The sequence below is a fragment of the Notamacropus eugenii genome, chromosome 6 (assembly GCF_028372415.1).
Source record: "Notamacropus eugenii isolate mMacEug1 chromosome 6, mMacEug1.pri_v2, whole genome shotgun sequence".
In the NCBI taxonomy this organism is placed as follows: Eukaryota; Metazoa; Chordata; class Mammalia; order Diprotodontia; family Macropodidae; genus Notamacropus; species Notamacropus eugenii.
The window spans coordinates 197,256,173-197,282,896 of NC_092877.1; the positions used below are offsets into that span (position 1 = coordinate 197,256,173).

Below are 26,724 nucleotides of genomic sequence, written 5' to 3' on the forward strand. Positions count from 1 at the left end.
TTCTGAGTGCTAGTTGTTGGCTCCTGAAAAGACAATTTGCATTTACATAGAGGGAGGGAGAGAGGGAAGGAGAGAGGGAGGGAGGGAGGGAGGGAGAGAGAGAGAGAGAGAGAGAGAGAGAGAGAGAGAGAGACTACTGCATTTATTCTATCTTGCTTCTTAGTCTTGGTTATTGTACTGCAAAGTTTTGATTTGGCTTAGGAGGAGCAGAATGTTGATATGCGCACTCATGTTTATTTGTTATTTCTCTTTTCTCTCTATCAGGAAATTCATGAAGAGATTAATGGTGGCATTTCTTTTTTAAGTGCGGAGAAATGCAGGGTCCTAATAGAAAAGTATTAGTGGAGTATAATTAATGTCTTTATTTTTTTTTTCTGATTCATGTATTTGCTAGTTTCAGTACCCACCTATATTTTGCTGGGTATTAGGGGAAATACAGAGATCAAATGAGCTAATCACAGAGAGGTTTACCCTTACAGATTTCAAAATACTGTAGGATGATATGATACACAAATAATTATAGAATTATTCCTTTTACTTTGTGACTTTCCCCATCATGGTTTTGATATATCATGGGTCAGCATTAAATGGGAATTTGGGGGAAGTTTTGAAGAAGCTGCAGATGACATGTGAAGGCCAACAGATGATACAGAGCCTATGACTAAATACATAACACAAATTTTACAATAAGATACTGTCAATCCCATAAAAGAAAAAAAATAATCAGACTACTTCTCTTGTATAAAGGGAGGGTCAAAAAATGTTATGCATATTTTCCAGATCATGGGAGCACTGTGCCCCTAACCCCCATGATGTAGAAGGGATAGGTGTAGTATAAACTCATACATGATAAGAATATGTAAAAAGTGGAAATAAAACGTCATGTGGGGCACCTGTATGGAGAGATCAAGGAAGACTTAATTTATGGATACTTTAAAGAATTGGTAGGGATTCAAAAGATAAAAGGAAAGAAAGAACAAAGCATAATATACATTATAGCATTAAACAAAGGTGTAGGTATGTTTTGAAAGGCAATTCAGTTAACAAATATTTTTAAAGCACCTACTGTTTGCAAAAGGTACTGGGAAAGTTCAGGGACTGTACAGGTAATAGTAAGTAACAGTTTAATGTCAGGAGTGACTGGAGGATCTTAAGTGGTATAACTAATTCCATGCATGAGAAAGATTAGTTTGATATTAATATGAAGGATTCCTTTGATGGAAGAAGGAGGAGAGAGGGAAACAATGCTAGGGGGCTATTGCAAGAGTTCAACTGAGTGCTAATCAAGGTTTCTTTTTGATTAGTGACAATTAAAATAGAGGGTGCAAGAGATATTGATTTGATCAGCAAGATATGGCTCCAGATGGGATTAGATATATGAGATCCAGAAAGAGAAAACTGTCAAAGGTGACATAATGGTTTTAAGCATGGGAGACGAAGTGAATGGTGGTATGGCTGACAGTAGTAGTGAAATTAGAAGTAGTATATTTTGAGGTAAAAATAGTAAAAAATGGTTTTAGACTAATTGAACTTGAAATGTGTGTGTGTGTGTGTGTGTGTGTGTGTATGTGTGTGTCCTACCTCTGATGCTTGCTACTCTCATTCAGCTTCCCTGGGCCTCATTTTCCATATCTGTAAAATAAATGGGCTGAAATAGATGATCTATGATATCCCTTCTGTCTTTAAATCTATGTTTCCATGATTCTGTAATTTAGGTAGAGAGGTCCTATAAACTACTGGAGATATGAAATGAGAGTTCTGAGAGTAACCAGGATTGAATACTGAGAGTGGAAAAGTAAAAACTTAGTCAGTAGGTATAAATGGCATTCTCAGGGGGAAAGACTAAGAGAGAAAAGAGGCCTGAGATTGAAACTTCAGGAATAATCACTTTATTGGACAGGAAGAGGATGAGTCACAGTTGGTAAACAAGACAGAGAAGGAATATTTAGACATGCAATAAGAGAAACAGGAGAGATTGATATTTCAAAAGCCAAAGAAGGAGTGAGTCACAAGAAGAAAGGAATTCTTGAGTCAATTGAGAAAAGAATGAAGACTAAAAATAGGCTAATTGAATTTCAAAGGTAATATTTGAGGGGGTATTTTCAATAGATAATTTTAATGAAAGGGTAAATGTATTAAGTATTCATAACTCTCTTTCTCTTCCAAGAAGCTGAGAGGTAGAAGGTGGAATATAGCTAGATGGGTTAAAAAAAGTTTGAGGAAAAATGATCAGTTTAGAATTCAGGAGAATTGGGCACATTTAATTGTCTCTTGAGGTGGGGAGGGATGGAATGCCATGGGACTGGCAGTAAAAGATGCAGAAAAGCATAGAATGCTATTGATGGCATATTCTCCTGGGGTGTTCCTGTCTCAGACATTTCTATGAAATGTTCAAGTAAGTTGTGGTTATTTTAATTGACTTCTGCCAGGAAGGTTTTTCATGGGAGACAAATAATGCAAAGGAAGTGGTGCAACCCTTTGTTGGGGGTCTAACGTTGTTTTGAAGCAGGATTCTGGATTAGACTTGGGTAATTTGTTGTAAATCAGGTATGATGTACTTACAGATACTGTGCCATTGATACTATAGCTGTATCTGTCAGGGTGTGAGTTTATTGGGCCCCCAACCCCTAGCACACGCTCAGTAAACTCCAATGGCTCCCTGCTACTCCTGGATCAAACATAATGTACTCTGTTCAGTGTTTAATGCCATTGAAGCATGATCCCTTCCTACCTTTCCAGTGTTAAACTTAACTCAGCTCTGTACAATCAATTATCCACCTACCACATCGTCAATGATCTAGTTACCTGGTACACTTGTTGGTCCTTGAGCATCACCCCATTTGCCTACTCTGACTCTCCCTCATGTTTGGACTATTCTTCTTCCCCCCTCTTGCTTCTTGACTCCACCTTTTTTTTTTTTTTTTTCAGAATCAACTGTTATCTTGTCATCTGTTATAACTTTTCACTGTCCTCCTGGGTATTAATGCCTTTCTTCTGAAACACTTTTTGCATATTATCTTCTTCATTATAAAGTAAACTCTTTAAGGGCAGGAATTCTATGTCTTTCTTTTCTTTTTTCTTTTGTTTCTTTCTTTTCTTTTTCCTTCTTTTTTTTTCTTTCTTTCCTTTCTTCCTTCCTTCCTTTCTTTCTCTTTCTCTCTCTCCCTTTCTCTCTCCCTTTCTCTCTCTCCCTTTCTCTCTCTCCTTTCCTTCCTTCCTTCGTTCCTTCGTTCCTTCGTTCCTTCCTTCCTTCCTTTCTTTCTTTCCTTCTTTCTTTCTTTCCTTCTTTCTTTCTTTCTTCCTTCCTTTCTTTCTTTCTTTCTTTCTTTCTTTCTTTCTTTCTTTCTTTCTTTCTTTCTTTCTTTCTTTCTTTCTTTCTTTCTTCCTTTCTTTCTTTCTTTCTTTTTCTTTCTTTCTTTCCTCAGCCCCCAGCATAAGGCCTGGAACATAGTAAGTGCTTAATACATACTATTCACTGCATGTGAATGAATAAATGTAAAAGCATCTATGCCAAGCACTGTAGTAATGTTACTGCCAGTTGAGCTCCATTTTAGACTGGAGAGAAGTGATGATAATAGAAAATTTTAAGAAGAAGTTAAACAAGGAGCTCCAAGCTCCATGAATGGATCAACCCACTGCTGAAAACCTGACAGGTCCCTTGGAAATGCACACCCCACTCACCAATCCATGTCACTGACCCCAGTAGAGAAGGGGCTACAAGTTCAGCACCTATAGCTGTCAGGTAGACAGTTAGCCAAGTGACAGACTCCTGAGACTAGGCATCTAGGAGTCAGCAATCAGTCGCAGGTTTTCCAGGGTTGGTGAGAGTAGACATTACATGGTTTATGTACTTTAGCTGTGGAGCCCCTAATTACTGGTCGGTCCAGAACTGTGGGTGGTTCTTGGCTCAGAATGGGAAAAGTAAACCCTTGAAACACAGGAAAGACTTGGAAGGAGGTCAGAAGAAATCATTTGGAAATTTTAGCCTATGCTTTCTCTCCTTCTCCAGGATATCTGGCCCATTAGGGCCTGTGTTTTCAGTGCAGCAGCCTGGGGCTCTTAGCCCAGTGGAACCAGATAGTATAATGCCAGGTTGGGAGAACCAAGGTAGTGCACCTCTTCTAAAATAAGACTAAGAGAGAAAGAGAGAGAGGGAAAAGAGAGAGAGACAGAGAGAGAGTGAGTGAGTAAGAGAGAGAGAGGAGATAGATAGATAGATAGATAGATAGAGAGAGAGAGAGAGAGAGAGAGAGAGAGAGAGAGGTGTGAATCTGAGATCCTTCCCATGATTCCACTATAGCAAAGGAGTTAGAGTAGTTACCAGAGAGAAGTAGCCACTGTTGTTACAAGGGACAAAAAGAGCTTCTGAAGTAGGATAAAAAACTAGCAAATAACTCCTGGTTGCCAAAAAAATATGAGACTATAGGTTCCTTGGGGGCACACATCCCTTTTGACTTTGTATTCACCATTACAGTGTTTGGCACAGAATGGATACTTAATAAATGTTTGTTGACTGACTAACTGATTGAATAAGAAATCACTCTATGTGTGGTGGTGGTAAGGAAGGTGTTTGGGTAGTTTGAATAGATAAGACCTCTAATTTTAGGTTTACACCTCAGGTGGTGAAACCTGGGAAGAGTGGTGATCAGAGGTGCAGCAATCATGTAATTAGCCTTCTGGGCAAAGCTCTGAAGGTAGGAAAAAGACAAAGGAAATAATCAGATTGTACTCCATCTTAACCCAGATCTCCCAGAAAAGGACCTGGAAGAAAAAGTCCTTAGAAAGAAGGTTGAGAGAGCCATGTAAGGAAGCACTGAGTCAAACTTCCAAAGAAGGGGAGGGGATGTGCTTGTAAGACAAATATTCTGTGATAGGATGCTTCCTGGCATGGCCATGGGAGAGGGTCCAGGCCAGGAGTGGGGAACCTGCATCCTCCAGGCCACATGTAACCTTCTAGGTCCTCAAGTATGGCCCTTTGACTAAATCCAAACTTCACAGAGCAGACTCCCCTTAATAAAAGGATTTGTTCTGTAAAATTTGGACTTAGTCAAAAGGCAGGACCCAAGGACCTGGAAAGCCACATGTACCCCTGAAATGGTAGATTTCTCACCCCTTTTCCAGGCTGTACTTACACTCTTCACCTGGAGGTCTAGGATTCCCCTATTATACTCCTTTTGCAACTGAACTGCCCGAGATAGTATAGGCAATTGCTGTCTGTTTACACTGACCCTAGAATTTTAGGAGAGCTAGATGATGACAAAGCTGTTTTTTTTTTTTAAATTAGTCTATACATGGTGGTGAGAAAAGATCATGTAGTGAAAGTGATTGGAATGAATCTCTGTAGGAAATAAACTCATTTGGGGTTTAGAGAAAAGAAACAACTTTAACTGAAATTATTGGCACACGTGTTTCAGTATGTTTTTTTTTCCTTTTATCTTCACTATAGTATATGTGGACATATGAGTCAATTTGGAGTCGTAGATCAAATATCTCCAACCTTATGACTTTCTTCAGTATGGTCCTTCTTTTACACAGCTACCCAAGTAATTTTTCCAAAATGCAGGTCTAACCCTATATAATAAACTCCAGTGACTTCCTATTACTTCTAGAATCAAATATAAACTTCTCTGGCATTTAAAGCCCTTCAAAATATGGTCCCTTCCTAGCTTTCCAGTCTTTGTGACTTTACTCCTCTTCCAGGCATTTAATGATCCAGCTGCCTGGTTATTCCTACTACATACTACTCCATCTCCTGGCTGCGATTTTAGCCATTGTACCCCATACCTGGGATTATCTCCTCGCCTCTGACTCTGGGCTGTTCTGGCTTCTTTCAGACCAGTTCTACATCTCTGTTCTTCTGTAAGAGCATTTTCAGGGTCTCTCACTTTGAGTGTTTTCCTCTGAGATTATTTTCCATTTATGCTATGTATATCTTTTATGCACACAGTTATTTGGAGATTGGATCCCTCCCTAAAATGTAAGCTCTTTTAGGGTGATGGCTATTTTTTTCATTTCTTTGTATCTTTAATGCTTAGTATAGTACCTAACATATGTTCAGTCATTTTCAATTGTGTCTGATTCTGTGGTTTAAAATGTGGTGTTTTCTTAGCAAAAATCCTGCAGTTTGTCATTTTTGTTTGTCATTTCCTTCTCCAGCTCTTTTTACAGATGAGGTAAATTAGTCAAACAAGGTTAAGTGAACTTGCCCAGGGTAACACAGCTAGGAAGAGTATGAGGCCAGATTTGAACTCAGCAATAGTTTCTTTAAAACCTCTCACACACCTTTTGAGGACTAGTAGTATCTGGATATAAGTGAAAAGTGTATAGTGCTAAAATGCTTCCAAAATGTGTAAAGCCTTTCTGATGTGTCTTTTTTAGGTGTCCTGTTCTCTCTGGTGGTGGTGTTATATGTCATCTGGGTCCAAGCTGTGGCAGACATGGAAAGCTACACAATCATGAAGAGGAAAGACTGTTCAGAATTTACTCCCTATGTCATGTATGGCTGGTCATTTCTGCTGGCCCCGGCTGGGGTATTTTTCTCTCTTTTATCTGGATTACTATTTCTCCTTGTGGGGAGGCATATTAACAGATACTCCTAATCATCTTTCTGCCACCCAATGAGGGATATTATAATCTTTTTGAAATGTTTAGCTGGAAAGTAGTCTTTACATGGTGTTTCAATTATGCCATTAGAGATTTGTTTGGTGTAACTCTATAGTCTTTTTAAATTTTATTTGTAATTTCTTTCTGACAAGAAGGCGCCCAGCTCCTTCCAGAAAGCAAAACCTCTCAATTTTATTCAATGAGGAATTTTCAATTCTTTTAGGAACTATCTCTCATGGGTGTCTTTTTTTAATGGCACATATAGTATCAGGTCTCTTGTTAATTCTGGGGAACTGATAACAAAATATCACATGGGTCAAATAAGGTTTTGGTTTTTTTTTGTTTTTTTGTTAAGCTGCCTCTTGGCATTAACTTCTTTTACTGTTAGAAGAGAAAAAGGTCTTTGGAGAATGCTTAGGAATGGCAAACAAATGTTGATGGAGTAACTTGATCCATCTCCCTCCCCCCCCCCATACGTATCTGCATACACATTTATTGAATCCAATGAACAAATTCTTTATTGTTTAAAAATAGATACCAGTTGTTCTCGGTGTACTGGCTGTAAAGATTCATCAGTAAAATGTAACAGGAAGCGAGGGCAGCGTTAATATGTACATATATGGTTTAGAATAGAATATGTATTAATTTTTGTAAACTTCATTATCTTTATTAAAATTGTGCATGTGTTATGTAAACCTTAATGCATATTAAGAGGTGGTAAAGATAAATGCCAACATTTTTATACCCAGTGTTGAACGGATAAAAAAAGAAACTAATACTGAGTTAAATCAATAAAATATTACATGTAAAGATGTTTAAAATTACACAGAAACTAAAGGCTTTAGCTTGGGGTATAATTCTATTTAATATTTTAAAATTCCCATTTTAAAAGTGTATTGCTATGATGATTTTCAGTGTGAAAGATTTATTTAAGGGAGTATGCTTTTAATATTCAAAAGCCATAAACATTCAAAATAATTCTATCTGAGTATGAGACCAGAGTTGTTTTGTTAAATAAGGTAATAAATTAACTTTTCCTACTCTCCTTATGTGTCCTTGAACTCTTTCTAAGTATGTGACTCATTTAATTATCATACTTCAGTTTCTTGGTCAGGAAAATGGGCTTTTTAACATTTTCATGTTTTTAATTACCTTTGACACCCTGAGGGGAAAGTAACTGTGATTTTGCAGAGTGGGCATTTCTAATATCCAAGAAATTAGTTTCATTTGGCCCCAGTTTGGATGAAAATCAAATCCATCTGAGATGCATAGGTATCATTTGCATATGGAAAGCCTCAGAGTAGTTTAGTATTAGAGGGGGAAAAACAGAGACGGACTATTGGCTTTGTTCAATTCAAAGTATTTTGTTCCACAGCTGTTATAAATACTAAAGGCATCACTAAGAGTCAAGAAAAGAGTGACCACCTAGAAGATGAAGCAAGATAGATTGACGGTTGCTTCCAATCCAAATGCTTTTGTAATTGAAAGACTGCCAGGGTTTTCTCTGCTATTCATTTACTTTTCCATTAAGGCCTATTTCTGCAGTTCAGTGTGAAAAGGGTATGGGAGAATAGCAAGAGCTGGAGATAGCAAGCAGATTATGAGAACATTTTAGTGACAGCTAGAGGCATGCCCACAATCAAGGAAGTCTCAGTAGCTTAAAAGGTCTCTCAAGTCATTCCAATTATGTTGATAAATGTTTTTTTGTTGTTATTGAGAGTTCTGGGTTTTTTCTTTTAGCTTTCTTATTCCTTTATTTCTTCCTTGACTTTTTACTTGGTCATTAGAAAATTAATTATAGGTTCTGCTATACATATTGACTTCAATATTAAGTTACAGTATGCTATTAAGTGTTCCAGACGATGCTAGATGCATTTGATTAGGATACGTCATCTGTAAATACAATTTCTTTTTGTAGAACTTTGGAATCTAGCCTTCTTCTGATGTAGTGTATGTCATTTAAATCTCATCTACAATCTGCTTTTAGTAAAGGTTTGAATATTTATAACTTTCAGATGGTTATCCTCACTTTCTAGAACACTTGTGCTGGTACCATACATTCATTTCAAAGCAATTGGCTGAATGTTTGATATGTATGACACTTTCCCACAGGCCCACACTTTGGAAATATTTTACAGTTGTAATACATCAATCACATTAATTTCAAACACATTTCCTAATCTAGCAGCAATGCCCAGAAGGAGCAATGGTAAGTAACCTTTGCTAAGTAAATGAATAAATGCTGCCATATTCCCCCCTAGTTAGTTCAGTCAACTTCAATTGGACCTATTTTGCAGCTTGTTGCTGGAGCACTCTACCTGTTTCAGTATGACCTTCATCTAACTCAATGAAATTATCATTGTTTAGTCTATAAGAATAGTGCTAAAGTTCCTCGTAAGGTTAGGATAGGTTATTCTTATACTAGAAACTTTTGATTGAATAAATTGGAATTGTTTATCAAATGTTAAACAAAAGGAAATGTAAAGAAAGTGCAGCAAATCCATCCATGGTCTTTAGTGAAGCTTTTGCCCAGTCTCTCCTGACATTTGCATGAACAATTGGTTTGGTTATATGTGTGTGTGTGTGTGTGTGTGTGTGTGTGTGTGTGTGTGTGTGTGTGTGTGTAAAACCTCACAAAAATAAAAGTTTAATCTGTAGCTATTGAAGGAAGTAGGAAAGGGTGTGGGACAATACCTGATTCACTGGTGTAGGAAATTTATGGGACAGAAAACTCTACCAATGTTGGTTGGCATCTCTATAATTTATAGTCTTAGAGCATTTCCTAAAGCATTAAGAAAGTAGGTCACTTGCTCAAGGTCACAGAATCAGTTATGCTGAGAGTATGACATGAATTCAGGTCTCCTTTGTATCAAGACTGACTTTCTATTCAGTAAGCCTTCCTTATTTGGAGGAAGTATATTAGGAAAATATGCTAAAAGCTAACGTTAGCTTTGCTCTTCATGGGTATTTTCAAAGATAATTGACTTATAAAAATAAATTCTTGGCATTAAATGTAAAGTTATAATGGAACAGTAACAATAACTAGTATTTATATGGTACTTTAAGGTTTACAAAGCACCTTACAAATATTATCTCATTTAATACTCATAACAACCCTACGAGATAGGTGCTGCTGTTATGTCCATTTTACAGTTCAGGAAACTGAGGCAAAAAGGCCTTATGTGACTTGCCCAGGCTCACACAGCTGCTAAATGTCTAAGGCTGGGTTTAAACTCTGGTCATCTTGAGTCTAAGTGCACCACTCTATTCATTGTACCACCTAGATTTCCTACCAAGGTGTAATGGTAACAGAGCTTATATAAATAGATTCAACATGGTGACATTTTAAAATTTTGGAGAAAAATAAACTCTATTCAAGTTTTTATCTGAGCCCTAGAATGCAGCTAGTTAGTGCATTGGATAGAGTGTTAGTTCTGGGATCAGAAAGACCTAAGTTCAAATCTGGTCTCAGACCTTTACTAGCTGTGTGATCCTGCATAAATCACTTAACCTTTCTCAACCTCAGTTTCTTCAACTGGAAAATGGGAACCATAATAGCACCTACCTCACAGGGCTGTTTTGATGATCACATGAGATAATATGTGTAAAGAGCTTAGCACAACACCTAGAATGTGATAGATGTTGAATAAATGTTTGTTCTGGGGAGGCAGAGTTAAGGTAGTTGACTAAAGGCAGGAACTTGCCTGTGGTCTCCCCAAACTTTTCCAAATGCCTTTAAAATGACTTTAAACAAATTTTAGAGCAGAAGAACCCACAAAAAGACAGAGTGAAACAAAATTTCCAGTCCAAGACAACTTGGAAGGTCAATCACAAAGTTCTATTGCACCAGGGTGAGAGAGGAGCAGAGTCTAGCACAGGCTGCATGAATCCAGCAAAAATCAGAGCAGGCCTTGGGGTTACTTGGGGCCAATCACTAGCAGCAGTGGAGGTTTCCAGACCTCTCAGCCAAGAGATGCTAAAGAAAAATTAGAAGGTCAGCAGGAAAGGTCATTCACACTTGGGTGAGAGAGGAGTGCAGTCTAGTTCAGGGTGAGGAGAAGAAAGAGGCACAATAATACCCTGAAGAAAAAAGTCCTTAAAAAGTGGAATTGGCCAAATGGAAAAGGAGGTAGAAAAACTCACCGAAGAAAATAATTCCTTAAAAATTAGAATTGAGCAGATGGAAGCTAATGACTTTTCGAGAAATGAGGGAACAATAGAACTAAATCAAAAATATTAAAAATATCTCATTGCAAAACCAACTGACCTGGAGGATAGATTCAGGAGATATCATTTTAAAATTATTGAACTACCAGAAAGTCATAATTAAAAAAGAACCTAGACATCATCTTTCAAGAAATTATGAAGGAAAACTGCTCTGATAATCTAGAACCAGAGCATAAAATAGAAATTTAAAAAAATCTACTGATAACCTCCTAAAAGAGATCCCAAAAGAAAAAAAACTTCCAGGAATAATATAGTCAAATACGAGAGCTCCTAGGTCAAGAAAAACATAATGCAAACAGCCAGAAAGAAACAATTCAAGTATTATGGAGCCACAATCAGGATAACACAAGATTTAACAGCTTCTGCATTAAAGGATCAGAGGGCTTAGAATGTGATATTCTGGAGGGCAAAGAGGCTAGGATTACAACCAGGCATCACCCACCAAGCAAAACTAAGTATAATTCTTCAGGGGTGAAAATGAATATTCCATGAATAGAGGACTTTCAAGCATTCTTGATGAAAAGACCAGAGTTTAATAGAAAATTTGACTTTCAAATAACAGACATAAGCATAAAAAGCTAAACAGAAAAGTAAAATCATAAGGGACTTAATAAAGTTATACTGTTCACATGAGAAGATGATCCTTATAACTCATAAGAACTTTCTCATTATTAGGGCACTTAGAAGTTGTATATATAGACAGAGATACATTGTGAGTTGGATATTGAGGGATGTTAACTAAAAGAAATAAAATTAAGAAACAAGAGGGGAATGTTCTGAGAGCAAAGGTAAAGGAGAGAAAGAACAGGGTAAATTATCATACATAAAAGAGGTAAGAAAAAGCTTTTACAGGGAAGGGAAAGGGGGCCAAAGGGGAGTGAGTTAACCTTACTCTCATCAGAACTGGCTCAAAGAGGGAATAACATGCACACTCAACTGGATATAGAAATCTGTCCTACCCGACAGGAAAGCAGGAGGGGAAGAGAATAAGAGTAAGGGGGGCATGATAAAAGAGAGGGCAGATTGGGAGATGGGGTAGTTAGAAGCAAAACACTTTTGAAGAAGGATAGGGTGAAAGAGGAAAGATAATAGAATAAATGGGGGGACTAGTATGGAGGGAAATAGCAATAGTAACTGAAAATAATTTGGAGCAAGTTTCTCTGATAAAGGCAAATGAGGCCTCAAACATATAGAGAACTTAGTTAAATTTATAAAAATAAGAGCCATTCTCTAATTGATACATAATTAAAAGATATGAACAGTTTTCAGATGAAGTAATCTAAGTTTTCTATATCCATAAGGGAAAAATATTCTAACTCATTATTGATTGGAGAAATGCAAATTAAAACAATTCTTAGGTACTACCTCATACCTATAGATTGGTTAAAAGGACAGAAAAGGAAAATGACAAATGATGCAGAGGATGTGGGAAAAATGAGACATTGATACACTGTTGGTGGAGTTGTGAACTAATTCAGCTATTCTGTAGAACAATTTGGAACTAAGCCCAAAGAGCTGTAAAACCATGCATACTCTTTGGTCTAGCAATACCACTACTAGGTCTATATCCCCAAAGAGATAAAAAACAAAAAGTAAAAGGATCTCTATGTACAAAAATATCTGTAGCAGCTCTTTTCTGGAGGCAAAGAATTGAAAATTGAAGAGATGCCTGTCAACTGAGGAATGGCTGAACAAGTTGTGGTATGTGATTATGATGGAATACTATTGTTCTATAAGAAATGATCAGCAGTATGCTCTTGGAAAAACCCTGGAGCTCTTCAAGCAGAGTCTTGCCAACTACTTGTTGAGTATATTACAGTGAAGATTCCTTTGGTGCAATGAGGTGGGTAGCATGTCTGGTGAGGCCCTTCCAACTCTCAAATTCTGTGATTCCATGATGTCTGCTTGGAAAATCGTGAATTGATTCAGTTTTACTTGTGAAGATGTTTATTGTAAAAGACAGCCAAGATAGCACACAATATAGTTTTAGAACATTTACTAACAGACTTCTTGAGACATGGCTCTCTCTGTGACATGTTATAACCCATGATAATTTATTGGGGAGAAAACATTTTTTAAAAAAATCATTTCACAATTAATTTTTTAAATCAATATTTTGTAAGAAAATAAATTTTGATTTTTTTTCCTCAGAGAAGAAAAGAAATAAGAATTTCTTAAGCACCTACTATGTGTGAAGTACTGTGGTTAATGCTTCCCAAATATTCCTTCATTTAATCCTCACAATGGCCCTAGCTAGGAGGTAGATGGTATTATGGTCCCCATTTGACAGTTGAGTAACATAAGGCAAACAGAAGTTGAGTAACTTGTACTAGAATTATTAGTGTCTGAGCCTGGAGATGAACCCAGGTCTTCCTGATTCCATGTACATTGCTCTAGCTGCTGCTTCACCTAGATGCCTCAAGGTAACCATTTAATTGCTTAACAGAATGAATGGCAGTCCATTCATTTAGGTTCAAGATTTACCTGGTAGTTTTGCTGAATTTTCCAAATTGCCCAGATGCTTAAGTGAGACCTAGAGACTACTTTTGAATCTAACAGTGATGACAGAAGAACAGATGAATGGTCACAAACCAAATCTAGATATGAACTTTGTGGCATGATACAGGAGTGAAATGAGCAAATGTCATTGAGTTGGAGGCAGACCAAAGCTCCCTCTTCCCCACGCCACCAAATCTCATCTCAAAGAAGGAATAGAAGAGGCCATTATTACTTGATGTTGGTGAGACGCTTTAAAGGTTGCCTACAGTGTTGGGGAGCTACCTAAGAATCAAAAGATCAGAGAAGAAACAATGGAGGACTTAATTGCCGATGAGTGAGTAAAGGTGCTAAATATGTTAGGAACATCTCTGAGTGATGATCAAGTCTTAGAGGAAGAAGAGAGGCTTGACAAAACTTACCAATACAGTATGTGAAAAATGTTGAGCACTAAAGAGGGAAGGGAAATATTTAGCATAGTACAGAATATAACAAGATGAAACTAAGAGAGGAACATTTAGTTTGAATAACTGGAAAAACATCCTATTGGAATCTATGGTTTCTGACACAGAGAACTTTTGCAGGCACTAGAAGCTCCATTGCTTGGGACATCTAAAATTAGCCTGAACAGTGTCATCAGAGAGTGAAGTACATGAAGGAACAAATCTGAACAGCTATGGAGATGGACTTGGTGGCCTGCTATGCCTTTGACCAGATCATATTCTATTTTTGTTTGAATAACAATAACTCATGAAAAGGAACAGCTGATGGCCAGTGGATAGAATGCTAGGCCTGGAGTCAAGAAGACTCGTATTCCTAAGTTCAAATCCAACTTTAGACATTTAGTATCTGTGTGACCCTGGGCAAGTCATTTAAACTTGTTTACCTCATTTTGCTCATCTATAAAATTACCTGGGGAAGGAGATGACAAACTATTCCAGTATCTTTGCCAAGAAAACCCCAAGTGGTGTCAAAAAGAGTCAGACATGACTGAAAACAACTGAACACCACCAATAAAAAATCATGAAAAGAAGATGTGTCTTTGGAGGGCTTTTCATTTGGGAAGACTGTATGTTATCCTTAATAATCACACAGTAATTTATCTTCCTATCTTTACACATTTTCTTGTACATAATTGTCCACATTTTCTGTTACTCATATAGATTATGAATTCTACAAGAAATGATTACTTGAATATATTATGTTGGTGACATTAATTATCTAAATTTTCTATTTGATATTATAACAGTTGAAGTAATTGATATTTATAAAAATGGTGAATAATACATGGATAATATAGCAAAGGATAAAATATTTCATGTCTAAATATAGTTCATGAGCTGCAGTACAGTCTACATATCCTCACTAAGTGTAATAGTTATTGTAATAATTATTGAAGATTGAGCCTCGCTCCATTAATATCCCAACTCTTCTGCTTCCATTTTTCCTTAGTTTTTCTTCCATTCATGGTAAAAATGGACTTCTGCGGATGCAGAATGTTCACCATTTGCAGAAACTATCACCAATGACAATTACCTAAGGGAAGGATTTTTTTCAGTCTTCTTGTCTATGTAGTCAATCTGACCAGCTCCCTGGACTCAGACTCAGCTTGACATTGTCTAACTTTTCACATTTGCCCAGGGCCAGGCATCTCCCATGGTTGTATTCTACCCGCTCTTCTATTTCATTTAGAATTCTTAACTCTCTTCAAGGCTCAGCTCTTGTGCCAATTCCTAAGTGAAGTATTTTTTACTCTCCCCAGTTATTAGTGCGCTCTCTCTCTCTCTCTCTCTCTCTCTCTCTCTCTCTCTCTCTCTCTCTCTCTCTCTCTCTCTCTCTCTCTCCTGAAATTACGTAGTATTTACTTACTAGGATTCATAGGACTTGTGCCCGAGGGGTTACTTTAGACTTTGAATTTTGGAACTTGGTACTGTATTATATAGCAATGAATGTTAACAGAGATGTCTTTTGATTCGTGTTTAAAATGGATTTAAGTGAGGCAGGGTTGCACAAAGTTGTCGACCTCATTCTCTCCTCCAAAGTCTTCACAGTCCAGCACCAGGACAGAATCAAGAAGACTGATGATGGTTCAATATGCAGTGGATGACCTTGGCATCTTCAATGTCTAATCAAGCTCTAAAGGCTCTACAGTGCCTGCTTCAACTGCCTCCATGGTCATTGGGAGAAATCATTCTCATCCACCAATTCTGCCAGGGGAAGTCTTCACATGCTTAGGTTACACAACACCCTGCCCCTGCCAAATCACCAATGAGTTTGAGACTCCTTGGTTACCCTCAACCTGGTTTAGCCCTTCTGCTGAAATAGTTTACTAGTGTGTGGCTGCTGCACATGTTACAGTTTCTTGGAGTCACAGATGAGGAACAGGTGGACCACAAACGTAGAAAGCATCCCTGAAAACGGCTCAGCAACGATCACACCAGAGGTACTAGTCTTCCCCGAACACACCCTACATTCATAGAAATGAAACTGAGCTGTGAACTGGGGGAAAGTGGGAATGGTGCATCCAGAAGAGTGCTGGCTTTGGAGTCTGGAGTTCTACGCTGCAATACTAGCTCTGTCACATGTAACTCGTATGACCTTGGAATCGTTGTTTGACCTCTCCAACCCTCAATAGAAATGAAACTGAACTGTGACTCTGATCCCCTGCCCAGAGTAGAAGGTGACACGGGGAACAATGTACTCCCACATGTTGGGAGGGGGGGATGCTTGAATATTCTTGCTATAACTTTGAGGTAAGTATTCCTTTGTAAAAGACAATTGCATTGTTAGGTGATTAGATGATGAGATGAAACCAATGACAGAGAGCCTAGACATCTCCCAATCCCCTTAAAGATACTAGAGAACCCTGAAGGAGGGTGAAATGTGCTACAACTGACTTTAAGGCAATGGAAGCTAGGGTAGATTGCGACATGTGTAGATGTTATTTCCCTCATTAAAATATAAACTTCTTCAGATTAGGGACTCCTTTACTTAATTAGGTGGTTAACAAATGCCAATTGATTGACTCATTGTTAAAGTAATCAATAAATTAATCAAGCAATCAAAAAAACATTTTTCAAATGCCTACTATGCTTTATGAATGGTACTAGGTTCTGGGGGCACAAGTACAAAGAGTGAACTAATCCCTACTTGCAATGAGCTTATAGTCTAATGGGAGAGATGACAAGTATATGTATATATGTATATATGTATATAAACATATGTATGTATTATATACACAAGTATATACATATGTAGTTACACACATACATATACATGGATAAATATATGGATATGATAAGTATAGATATATGTGTGTAGGGATCAATATAATAAGCTAATTATTGCAACTATATACAAAAGTATCAGATATAATATAGTTTGGGGAAAAGGGTGCTAGCAATTGAGGTGATCAATAAAGTCTTTGTATATTGAACAGAGCAGTGGAAGTGATAGCCTCACTGTGTTTTGCCTCACACCATGACTGGAGTGTTATCAATTGTTGGTACCGAATTTTGGGGAGAATATTAATTAGTTCAGGTACATTTAGAAACATGTGGCCAGACTGGTGCTGGGACTCAACAGAAACAAATGAGGATTGGTTGAAAAAACATCCTAATTTTTTGGACAAGATTACACCAAGAAGAAACCATGTTGCTTTCTTCAAACATCTGTAAGGTTACCTACCAAATACAAGAGGGATTAAGTTTATTCTGCTCATTCCCAGAGATAATATCTGTCAATATCTTTGTAAGGTGATTGATTAGAAGGCCATTATTTATAATAATTAAGGCCAGTAGTGCAAACTGGGTAGTAAGGTGGCACAGTGGATAGAGTGCCAGACCTGGAGGCCTGAAGACTCATTTCCCTGTGATCAAATCTGACCTCAGAAACTTACTAGCTTTGTGACCCTGGGTAAGTCATTTAACTCTGTATGCCTCAGTTTCCTCATCTATAAAATGAGCTTGAGAAAGAAATGGCAAGCCAATATAATATCTTTGCCAAGAAAATGCCAAATGGGATCACGAAGAGTCAGAGATGACTGAAGAATGACTGGACAACAAGGCAGAAAATACAGGGAAATAGATTTCAGCTGAATGTGAGAAGGAACTTCCTAACAATTAGAGTTATCAACACACACACACACACCAAAGGAATAAGGTGCCTTATCAATTACCATAGATGTAGTTAGTAGCAGTTAGGGTTAGTAGTACCAGTATTACTCCTATTTTATAGATGAAGAAACTGAGATGCTATTGTCCTTTTTGAATTTTATACTTGAGAAAAAATTTGCTAGGAGGAGTTGTTATTATTACAAAATCAAATAGGATCTAGTAGATTATTCAGCTCCTTGCCTACCAGAGAGAGAAAGACAAGGAAATTTAGTTCAACTAATACTTATTGGGTACCTATTCTATTTAAGATTCCACATTACACACTGGGGATATGTTATAAAATGATAGCGTATATCTTTAAGGAGTTTATAGTCTATTAAAGGAGATTCAACATATATACCAGTGGTGCCAAAAAAATAGAAATGGGGTCACCAAGTATACAAGAATACATATTAACATTAATCTCTGTTCTATCTTATTTTTATTTATTTTGTTAAATATTTCCCAATAACATTTTAATCTGATTTGGGAAAACTTAGAAATGTTGCCAGCACTGCAGGGCACATGTTTGACACCTCTAGTATGCACAATTACACATTTCTCTGTAGGACTATTTAGCCTCCATCCTCTGACCTATGACTGTCATTTTAATATACCAGATTTGATGCTAGAAGAAGCCTTATAAGTTAAAGGTAATGTGCAATCTATAAAAAGAGGAACAACAAACAAATTTTACTGGATTCCTCTGGGACTTGAGCTTCTTGGAAATTCTTTAGGTGTTTAATACTGTAGAACATCAGAAAAAATAGTTTTCTTCAAAGGAAAAAGAAAAGAAGCTCACATCTCATAGTAGAATAGATTGTAAAGTCCCAAATTACTGATAGGATATAAGCTCTTCAGAGACAGAAGCTTTGTCCTATATTTTCCTTGTCCTTCCCATTAGGTTGTAGCACCTCATTAAATATAACCTCCTTGAAGGCAGGGACTGTCTTTTGCCTCATTTTGTATTCCCAGTGCTTAGCACAATACCTTGTACATAGTAAACACAATATATTTTTATTGATCAATTGATTGATTCATTCCTATAACAGGAGCTATAACAAGCAATTTTGGCACCTGTGGCACATGCCAGAAAACCTGGCCCAAGAAACCTGAAAGATGCTGCTAAATCATGTTTTAGGTAAATTCAGCTGGCGCTGATGTTCTAGACTTTGCAATGCAAAGTCCTGATGAGGTACACCACTCAGGAGCCGAGTTTCATGGAGGATAAGCAAAGAACCTAGAATACACTATAAGGCAAAAGCTCTGCTATCAATTTGGCAGTCCATGGCAAAACTGCACTTACCTACCCAAGTTACTGCTATTTCTATAGCACTGGGTGCATAGTAGCTAACTGGTAAACAGTTTGACAGATGGCGTCTTCCTGTCCTTAAATAAAACTAACATTGTCAAACTATCAAAGGAAACATTTATTACCTATCTATTAATTTAATTTGATACCTTAATATAAGATACATTTAAAGATAATAAAAACTGCTGAGTCTAAAATTAATCTATCTGCCAAATGCTTCTCATCTCTAGATCAAACAGATTTGAAACAAAGATGATAACTCACTGTGTACCCATGGGTAAGTCACTTCATTTCTCTAATCTTCAACTTCTCTAAGTATAAAATAAAGAAATTCTTCTAGAATATGGAATTGGGATTCTAGGAGTAATAGATCCCAGGTCTGCTATTTTATCATTGTGCTTCTAGGATGTTTACATTACTATAGGGGTGTGTGAATAGATTACAGATTGCTATCCTGAAGAACCACGTGAATGGGTTTTCCCTTGGAGAGCTTTGGTTTCTTAAGAACAATGAAATTACTTGTACTACTTGCTATCATCCGTTACCATTAATATGTTATTTCTTCTTCAGAGCATTCAAATAACCTGACCTTCCGCTCTAACTTTTGAAACTTAGTGACTGCACCTGGCATATAACTATTTATCTTACCTGTGGCCCTTTGTTAATTTTTTCCTTTGATGAGTATAAAGATATTCATCCTTGTGTGCTTGGAGGAGAAATTTCTCTATGGTACTCTTTTCTATGTTGAAAAGTTTTAATCCTTGTGGACATAAAGAAAAAGTTATGCTGAAAATTTCTGTGCTAAGGGTTCAACAAGTTAAGTTTATGGATTGTTCCTTTTAAAGTCTAAATGCTATGACTCTATGATATTACCTTCCTTGGCCACAGGTAAACTCAAAATGGGAATGGTTGTTGTCCTTCGTTCTCAAAGAGATGACCAGAATGATATCACCATGATAAAGTGAAATTTCAGTATGTCTGACTGTGGCTGATCAGACCAATGCTCTACCACAGGTTGGGCACAGATAGTCAGTGTGGATATTTGGGATGGATACTCCAAATTCATGCATCTTACATTTACTTTGTACTTTCTCAATTCTGCTTTGCTCATAGAGCACAGCACCCTTTTTTATGTGGGCATGATAAGCTGAGTGGTCCTGTGCCAGTGTCTCCGATGTTGCATGGGCAAATCCCAAATTCTTGAAAGAGACCTTGAGAGTGTCCATGTATCACTTCTTCTGACAATCATGTGATTGCCTGCCCCATGTGAGTTCTCCATAAAATAGTCTTTTTGCCACCCATCAACCAACCATTATGAAAAGAGTTCTTTATAAAATATTAATTACTTAGCACAAATATAAACTCTTATTTTTATATGAAATTACCTAAAATCGTTGGATGAGAAGCCTAGAGTTCAAGGAAGAAACCATAGTGAACATCTAGTCTAACTACCTTAATGTACAGATGAAGAATCTTAAACTTTATTCTTCAAGGTTGTCACTTTACATCCCCAGAGGTGACAGAACTAAAAAGAAAAGGTGGGGGAAGGTATCTTTCTATGTGACCTTGGTCAAATCCATTAACTTATAAGGGCATCAGCTTCTCCACTGGGAAATTTGTGACATTGATAAGGAGTAGACTGGGTGATTTATAAGGTGACTTCCAATATTAATATTCTGCATTTCTTCCCAAGTGCTTCATTATCAACTGGTTTTTCATAATTATGGCCAAAATGTTATAACATATCTCAGAAAGTAAGATACATTGTGCCATCAAAGATTGAGAACTCTGCTCCCAGATGTTCCCCTGATTGAGAGACTATTTTCTTCACTGTTTCCAAGTTTTAAAAGGACAGGCAACTGTGACCTATTTTTCAGTGTCAATCAATTAGCATGCATTTATAAAGTATCTGCTATGTGCTAGGTTATGTGCAAAGGATACAGAGACAAAGACTTGTATTCTTTTGGTGGAGGCAATATTTCCATCTCCAGTTATATAAAAATACATATGATAAATGAATAAGAGGTAACTGTTAGTGGGGAGACACTAGAAGCTTGGGTCAAAAAAGATCTCATGTTACAGGAGGTGGTACATGAGCTGAGGCTTGTTGGAAAGGAGGGATCATTGCTTTTATTTCCCGTAGTGACCTACAATGGATATGAGGACAAAGTATTTCTGGTCCCCAGAAAATACAGTGGGATAATCCCTAATGTCATGCAAATACTTAGCAAAACATGATGGTAAAGAAAGAAAAAATATCTTGAACACTTGACAGGAGCAGAAAGACATCCTCTGATATATGGATTAGCTTCCTATTCATAAGGTAAATACGAACTGTACAAAACAACAGGGACTCTCCACTCTTCATTTCGTCATTATCCATGAGATTGTAGCACAATGAGACTTGTCAGAGTTCTTGTGTTCAAAATCTGCCTCTGACAACATCTGCATGACCTTAGTCAAGTTGCTAGATCTCCTTGGGCTTTATTTTCTTCATTGGTAAAAATAAAGGATTTAGATTACATGGCCCCTCACAACTATATCTCTATTATCCTATAATCCAAATTGGGGAAAATGGATATATTCCTTTATTAAAAATCAGAAACTTGGGATTAAAAAAATTCTTTGTTTTGAAAAATCAAAACTTCCCAGTTTATGGTAATAGTTAGACACACCTCAATGATAATCATTATAGCTTAAAAGAGTCATGATCCTTTCATCTCTCAAAAAAATTGGATTTCTGAGCTTTTAATTCTTTGAAAAGCAAAGATAAAGAGTTGACCGTAACATTTTTCTTCTTGTTCCCTCTCCTGCACCAATATATGGCATATTCCATTGTCTCCCACCAACTAAATGGTTATTAAGAGTGAAAACATGGTGTGTTGGGAAAAGTACCGCCCTTGGAGTTTGAAGTCCAGAGTTCATATTCCAGTTCTGTTATTTACTGGTTTTGTCACGTTGTTCTAGTGATCTAACCTCTATAAGCTTCAATTTCATTATATGCCAAATTAGACTTGAAGGACCTACCTTATAGGGTGGTGAGATAGGACATTTGAAAACATTATATAGATATAATGGACCAGATACATTTGAGTTCCTATTATTACCCCAGCATTTCCTTCAGATCAGAAGACCTGGAACAATTAGAAAGACTAGGGTTAAGGCATTTTCTGCTACATGGTTCAAGACCTTGAAGAAAAGACAGGGATGGGGGAGCATAGCTGTATCTTTTATGCCCACTTTAGCAAGAACAGACCACCTTGGAATACAAGCCCTCTCAGAAATATCTTGGGTAGGTTCTGAAACACAGGCAAGCCAAGAAAAATATTCAAATTAAATTAGCATCCTTTTTATAATAGAAAAAATGATTTAAGTATAAAAAATGGAAAACATAGAGATAATGAAAACCGGTTCTCCCTCTGTAACAGCTCTGTGAATGTGGCTTTACTTTGAAAGAGATTACTTTCATTGCCACACATTGCAATGCTGCCAGCCCCAGCATGGTTATTTGGCAGCTATTTTGAAGCACAGATCATATTACTCCATCTCACTGTTGGGCACCCATATTCCAAGCGGTACACAACAGATCTAAACAGAAATCAACTTCAGGTTTTATTCCCTGAAATTAAATTTGATGGCACGATCCCTGTGGTTTCTTCTTCTTCTTCTTCTCCTTCTTCTTCTTCTTCTTCTTCTTCTTCTTCTCCTTCTTCTTCTTCTCCTTCTTCTTCTTCTTCTTCTTCTTCTTCTTCTTCTCCTTCTTCTTCTTCTCCTTCTTCTTCTTCTCCTTCTTCTTCTTCTTCTTCTTCTTCTTCTTCTTCTTCTTCTTCTTCTTCTTCTTCTTTCTCTTCCTCATCCTCTTGTTCTTCTCCTCCTTCTCCTTTTTTTGCATTATCACTCTTTTGGAGCAGTACTTTGCCAAAACCACATAAAGGTAATTTAAATGAGAAGATCTTTCCTGTCCATTAATAGGCCCATGTGACCTGCCTGGGTCACATGGAAGTTGGAGTCACACAAGCCTGTGGTGGGAGAAACTTGCTGAATGGGAGGAACAGGAAATGAGTTAGAGCTGTCAGAGTTGGGAAAGAGAGAACAGGCAGCAGTTAGCTTGAGTGGGAAATCTTGTTTCTGATTTTGTTTAAGGGAGCTGGTTTGTGGGAAGCCTGAAAGAGGGAAGGCTTGGGGATGGTATTGCCCTCTGAACTGTAAGTGTGTATAGATTTCTTTGTTGCTATGATGGATTTGGTTATCTGGTCTTTGAATAAATATTTTAGTTTTGTCTTCCATGTGGAGAATCTATTGTATTTTGCGATTCACAGCTGTGCTGGCATATTCATAGCCTCCATAGGTGCTGTGAATATTGTATTGGTGCTCCACTTCACAGGGGAAATTCAGTTAGGTTTTCAGTGATATTCTGCATTATCAGCTACATAAGCTTTTCTTCCCTCTTACATTTGCTTAAGAGCTTAGAAACCACAGAAAGTAAAAAAGTGCTAAATAGAATAAAATTGACCTATCTCAAGGGTAGATACAATAATTGTGAATGACTTCAAAAAACGTCTCCAGCTTCAAAGAATCCTCTAGTTGGTCTAAGTTTGTCTTCTATCTTGAAGCCTAGCCTCTTTTCCCTTTGCTTTTTGCCGTTACTACCAGCTCCCTCCAGCTCTGAATGGCAAGGATTTTCGAAGTTTGTTCCTTGAAAGGAAACTAGTTTGCAGAACTAGATTTAGAAACAAAAGTGGGTGGTGAACAAAAGATGAAAAGTGGATTTGAAACCTACCTGTGATATCTTCTCTAATGAGAAAAAATGTATGCAAAATACTTTTCAAACTTTAAATGAAATGTATATCACCTACTACTACTACTACTACTACTACTACTACTACTAGTACTAGTACTAGTACTAGTACTAGTACTACTACTACTAGTACTACTACTACTACTACTACTACTACTACTACTACTACTACTACTACTACGGCTGTAAGTGCTATTGAAGTAGAGAGAAAGTGGACCTTAAAGTCAGAAATACTTGGATTTGAAACTTACATCTATTGCACACTGGCTATGTAACTAGGTGGCACTGGACCTGGAGTCAGGAGGAACTGAGTTCAAATCTGATCTCAGACACTTTCTAGTTTTATGACCCTGAAAAAGTCACTTAGCCTCAGTTTGCCTCAGTTTCCTCAACTACAAAATGGAGATAATAATAGCACCCACCTCTCAGAACTGCCACGAGGATCAAATGAGATAATAGTTGTAAAGTGCTTAGCACAAGTGCCTGCCACAGAGTAAGCACTATATTATTACTTCTTATGTGACCATGGACAAGTAATGTAAACTCTTAGTTCTCCAGTGCATTCCTTAAGATCCTAAGTTAAAGATAGGTTGTTGACTTTCATCAGTGAAGAGAGGTTGTTTCCACACAGTATTGAACAAAAAAGAGGTCATTATATTATGATCTATGCTTGAATTTCACAGAATATTTAATAAAGCAGAAACAAGAAACTTCCAAGAATTAACATATGTTTTAAATCACAGTGAATTTGTGGTCCCAGCAGTATAGAATAAAGTTTTCTGGATGCTGCATGGTTATAACAACCTAGCAATAATTGCTAATTACAGAAAATAAATCAAATTGTTGAGTTATGAGTGGTCAAAAGTCATTAAATGTTGGTTGTGGACCATGTAACAGTGTTACAAACGAACAAACTTAATCAAACAATCAAAAATGTGAAATGTGATATTATATATATATAAATCATGGTGAAGCTAAGAGGGGAAGGATAAGGTTCTGAATTTCTACCCTTACATTCTTCACTGACCTTGCAATGGGTACCATCTAATCCTAGAGTGACCTCTGGAGAAGTTGCCATGCTCTCTCTATCTCTAAGGTTCTTAAGGTAAAAGGTGGCCCCTTGACCTTTGATATCACTCTTTAATGACTGGTATTTGGTTCTTATGTCAGTCAAGCCTCTTCAGAAATTCCTGCAAGGATATGTCCTCACAGGACAACTAGCTATCCGAATCTGTAGACAAATTTTACAGCAGCACCTGATGGTCATATCAGCCTAGGGCCTAGTGATTGTTCATCCTCTGCATCTTCCAACGAAATCTCATGGTTTATTTGCATCATTCCCCAATCCTTTACCAAAGTCTATTTTATTTAAGATCCCTGGGTTCAAATTCTAACTCTAAAACTTTGCTAGTTAGGTGTCCTTGAGAAAGATGCTAAATTTCTTTGCTCCTCACATCTATTATTTATAAAATAAGAAAATTTGATGAAAATGCTTTTAAAGGTCTCTTCTAAATCTCTATCTTATAGAAGTGAAGATGGCATGGCATAGGGCCTAGAGACCAAGCCTCAGATCAAGGAAGACTAGGTTCAGGGTCCAAGTTCAAGTTTCAAGCCCAACTTCTGACGTACAACAGGCTGGGTGAACTTGGGCAAGCTGATTAAATTTTCAGTGGTCTAGGCAATTTTCAAAGACTAAAAATTGCTGATGAGGGGCCAACCTGAGACAGTAAAGGGGGTTTCTTTAGCTTGGATTTTTCTGTGCTTCATTAGAATCACTGGTTCAACTGTTATTCCCTTACAATGGCATATTCTACAAAAGTTTGCTGAGAATGATGGAAATAAAATTATAGAAAATTAATATTATTAAATCTTCTCCTATGTTCATTTTCAGCTTGTGCCAGCCTCAGTCGTAAGTAAGGTAAAAGCCTGAATTCTCAGTTCTCCCTTTCTCTTAGCTAGAAGGTAGAGAGAGCTATCACTCAGGGTTTTAGCAGGTGCTTGAAACAATCAGCAATCAACACACATTTGTTATGTATCTCTTATGTGTCAGATACTATCTGTCTAGGTCGTGAGGATAGAAATAAAAAGAATGGGACAGTATCTACATTCACAGAGAATAATGTGCATATCTCTATGAGCATATATTGAATATATATAGTTAACATAAATAGAAGTAGTTAAGAAAGACAGGACAGAGGAAGGCAGAGACAGACAGAAAAAGAGAGACAGAGAGAGGAGGGGTAAATATAGAAAGTGATGATTGAGCAATATTTTAAAGGAAGAGAGAGATTCTTTGAGACAGCAAGTACATTCTAGGTAAGAGAGATTATATAATGAGGAAAGAGGAAAAATGAATAATGACACTGGGAAGTTAGGCTGGGGCCAGAGGGCAAAAGGAATTTATATTTTATCCTACAAACAACAGATGACCTGTGTAGTTTAAATAAATAGTGGCATGATCACACCTGGAGTAAGAAGACCTGAGTTCAAATCTAACCTTAGACTAGCTGTGTGAACTTGACTGAGCCACTTAATCCTATTTGACTCAATTTCCTCATGTGTAAAATGAGCTGGAGAAGGAAATGGCAAACAACTCCAGTAGTATCTTTGTCAAGATAACTCCAAATGGAGTTACTAAAAGTTGGACATAATTGAGATGCTCGAACAACAACTAAACATAAGATGTAATACTATTATTAATGAAGTCTAAGATTAGACTATATTTTTGGTGGACAGCTAGATAGCACAGGGGATAAATAAAATGTTGGGCCTAGAGTTAGGAAGACTTGAATTCAAATTCAGCCTCAGATACTTACAAGCTATGTGACCCTGGGCAGGTCACTTCACCTTGTTTGCCTCAGTTCCTTATCTAATGGCAAGCTACTCCAGTATCTTTGCCAAGAAAATCCCAAACTGAGTCACAGAATCAGATGCAATTGAAACCACTTAACAACAACTGATACGGTCAGATCTGCATTTGAGGAAAACTACTTTAGCAGTTCTATGCAGGGTAGCTCAAAGTGAAGACAGACTTGTGGTAGGGAGACCAACTAGGAGACCATTAAGACTTTGAGGTTAGATGTGTCTCTATCCCTTTGGTTCTGTGAGTGTTTCCTTCATGGGATATAAGTTGC

At 37.2% G+C, this 26,724-nt stretch overlaps 1 protein-coding gene across 7 annotated transcripts in view; it reads left to right on the forward strand.

Moving 5' to 3' along the window:
- The window catches only part of TMEM182 (transmembrane protein 182), a 116,215-nt gene extending 108,567 nt beyond the window's left edge, over window positions 1–7,648 (forward strand). For all 7 annotated transcript variants that reach the window (XM_072621740.1, XM_072621739.1, XM_072621737.1 and 4 more), the window contains one exon: window positions 6,379–7,648. In XM_072621740.1, coding sequence (XP_072477841.1) covers window positions 6,379–6,599 — 221 coding nt within the window. In that variant the 3' untranslated portion in view covers window positions 6,600–7,648. The remainder of the gene's footprint in view (window positions 1–6,378) is intronic.
- The last annotated feature ends 19,076 nt before the right edge of the window (window positions 7,649–26,724 follow it).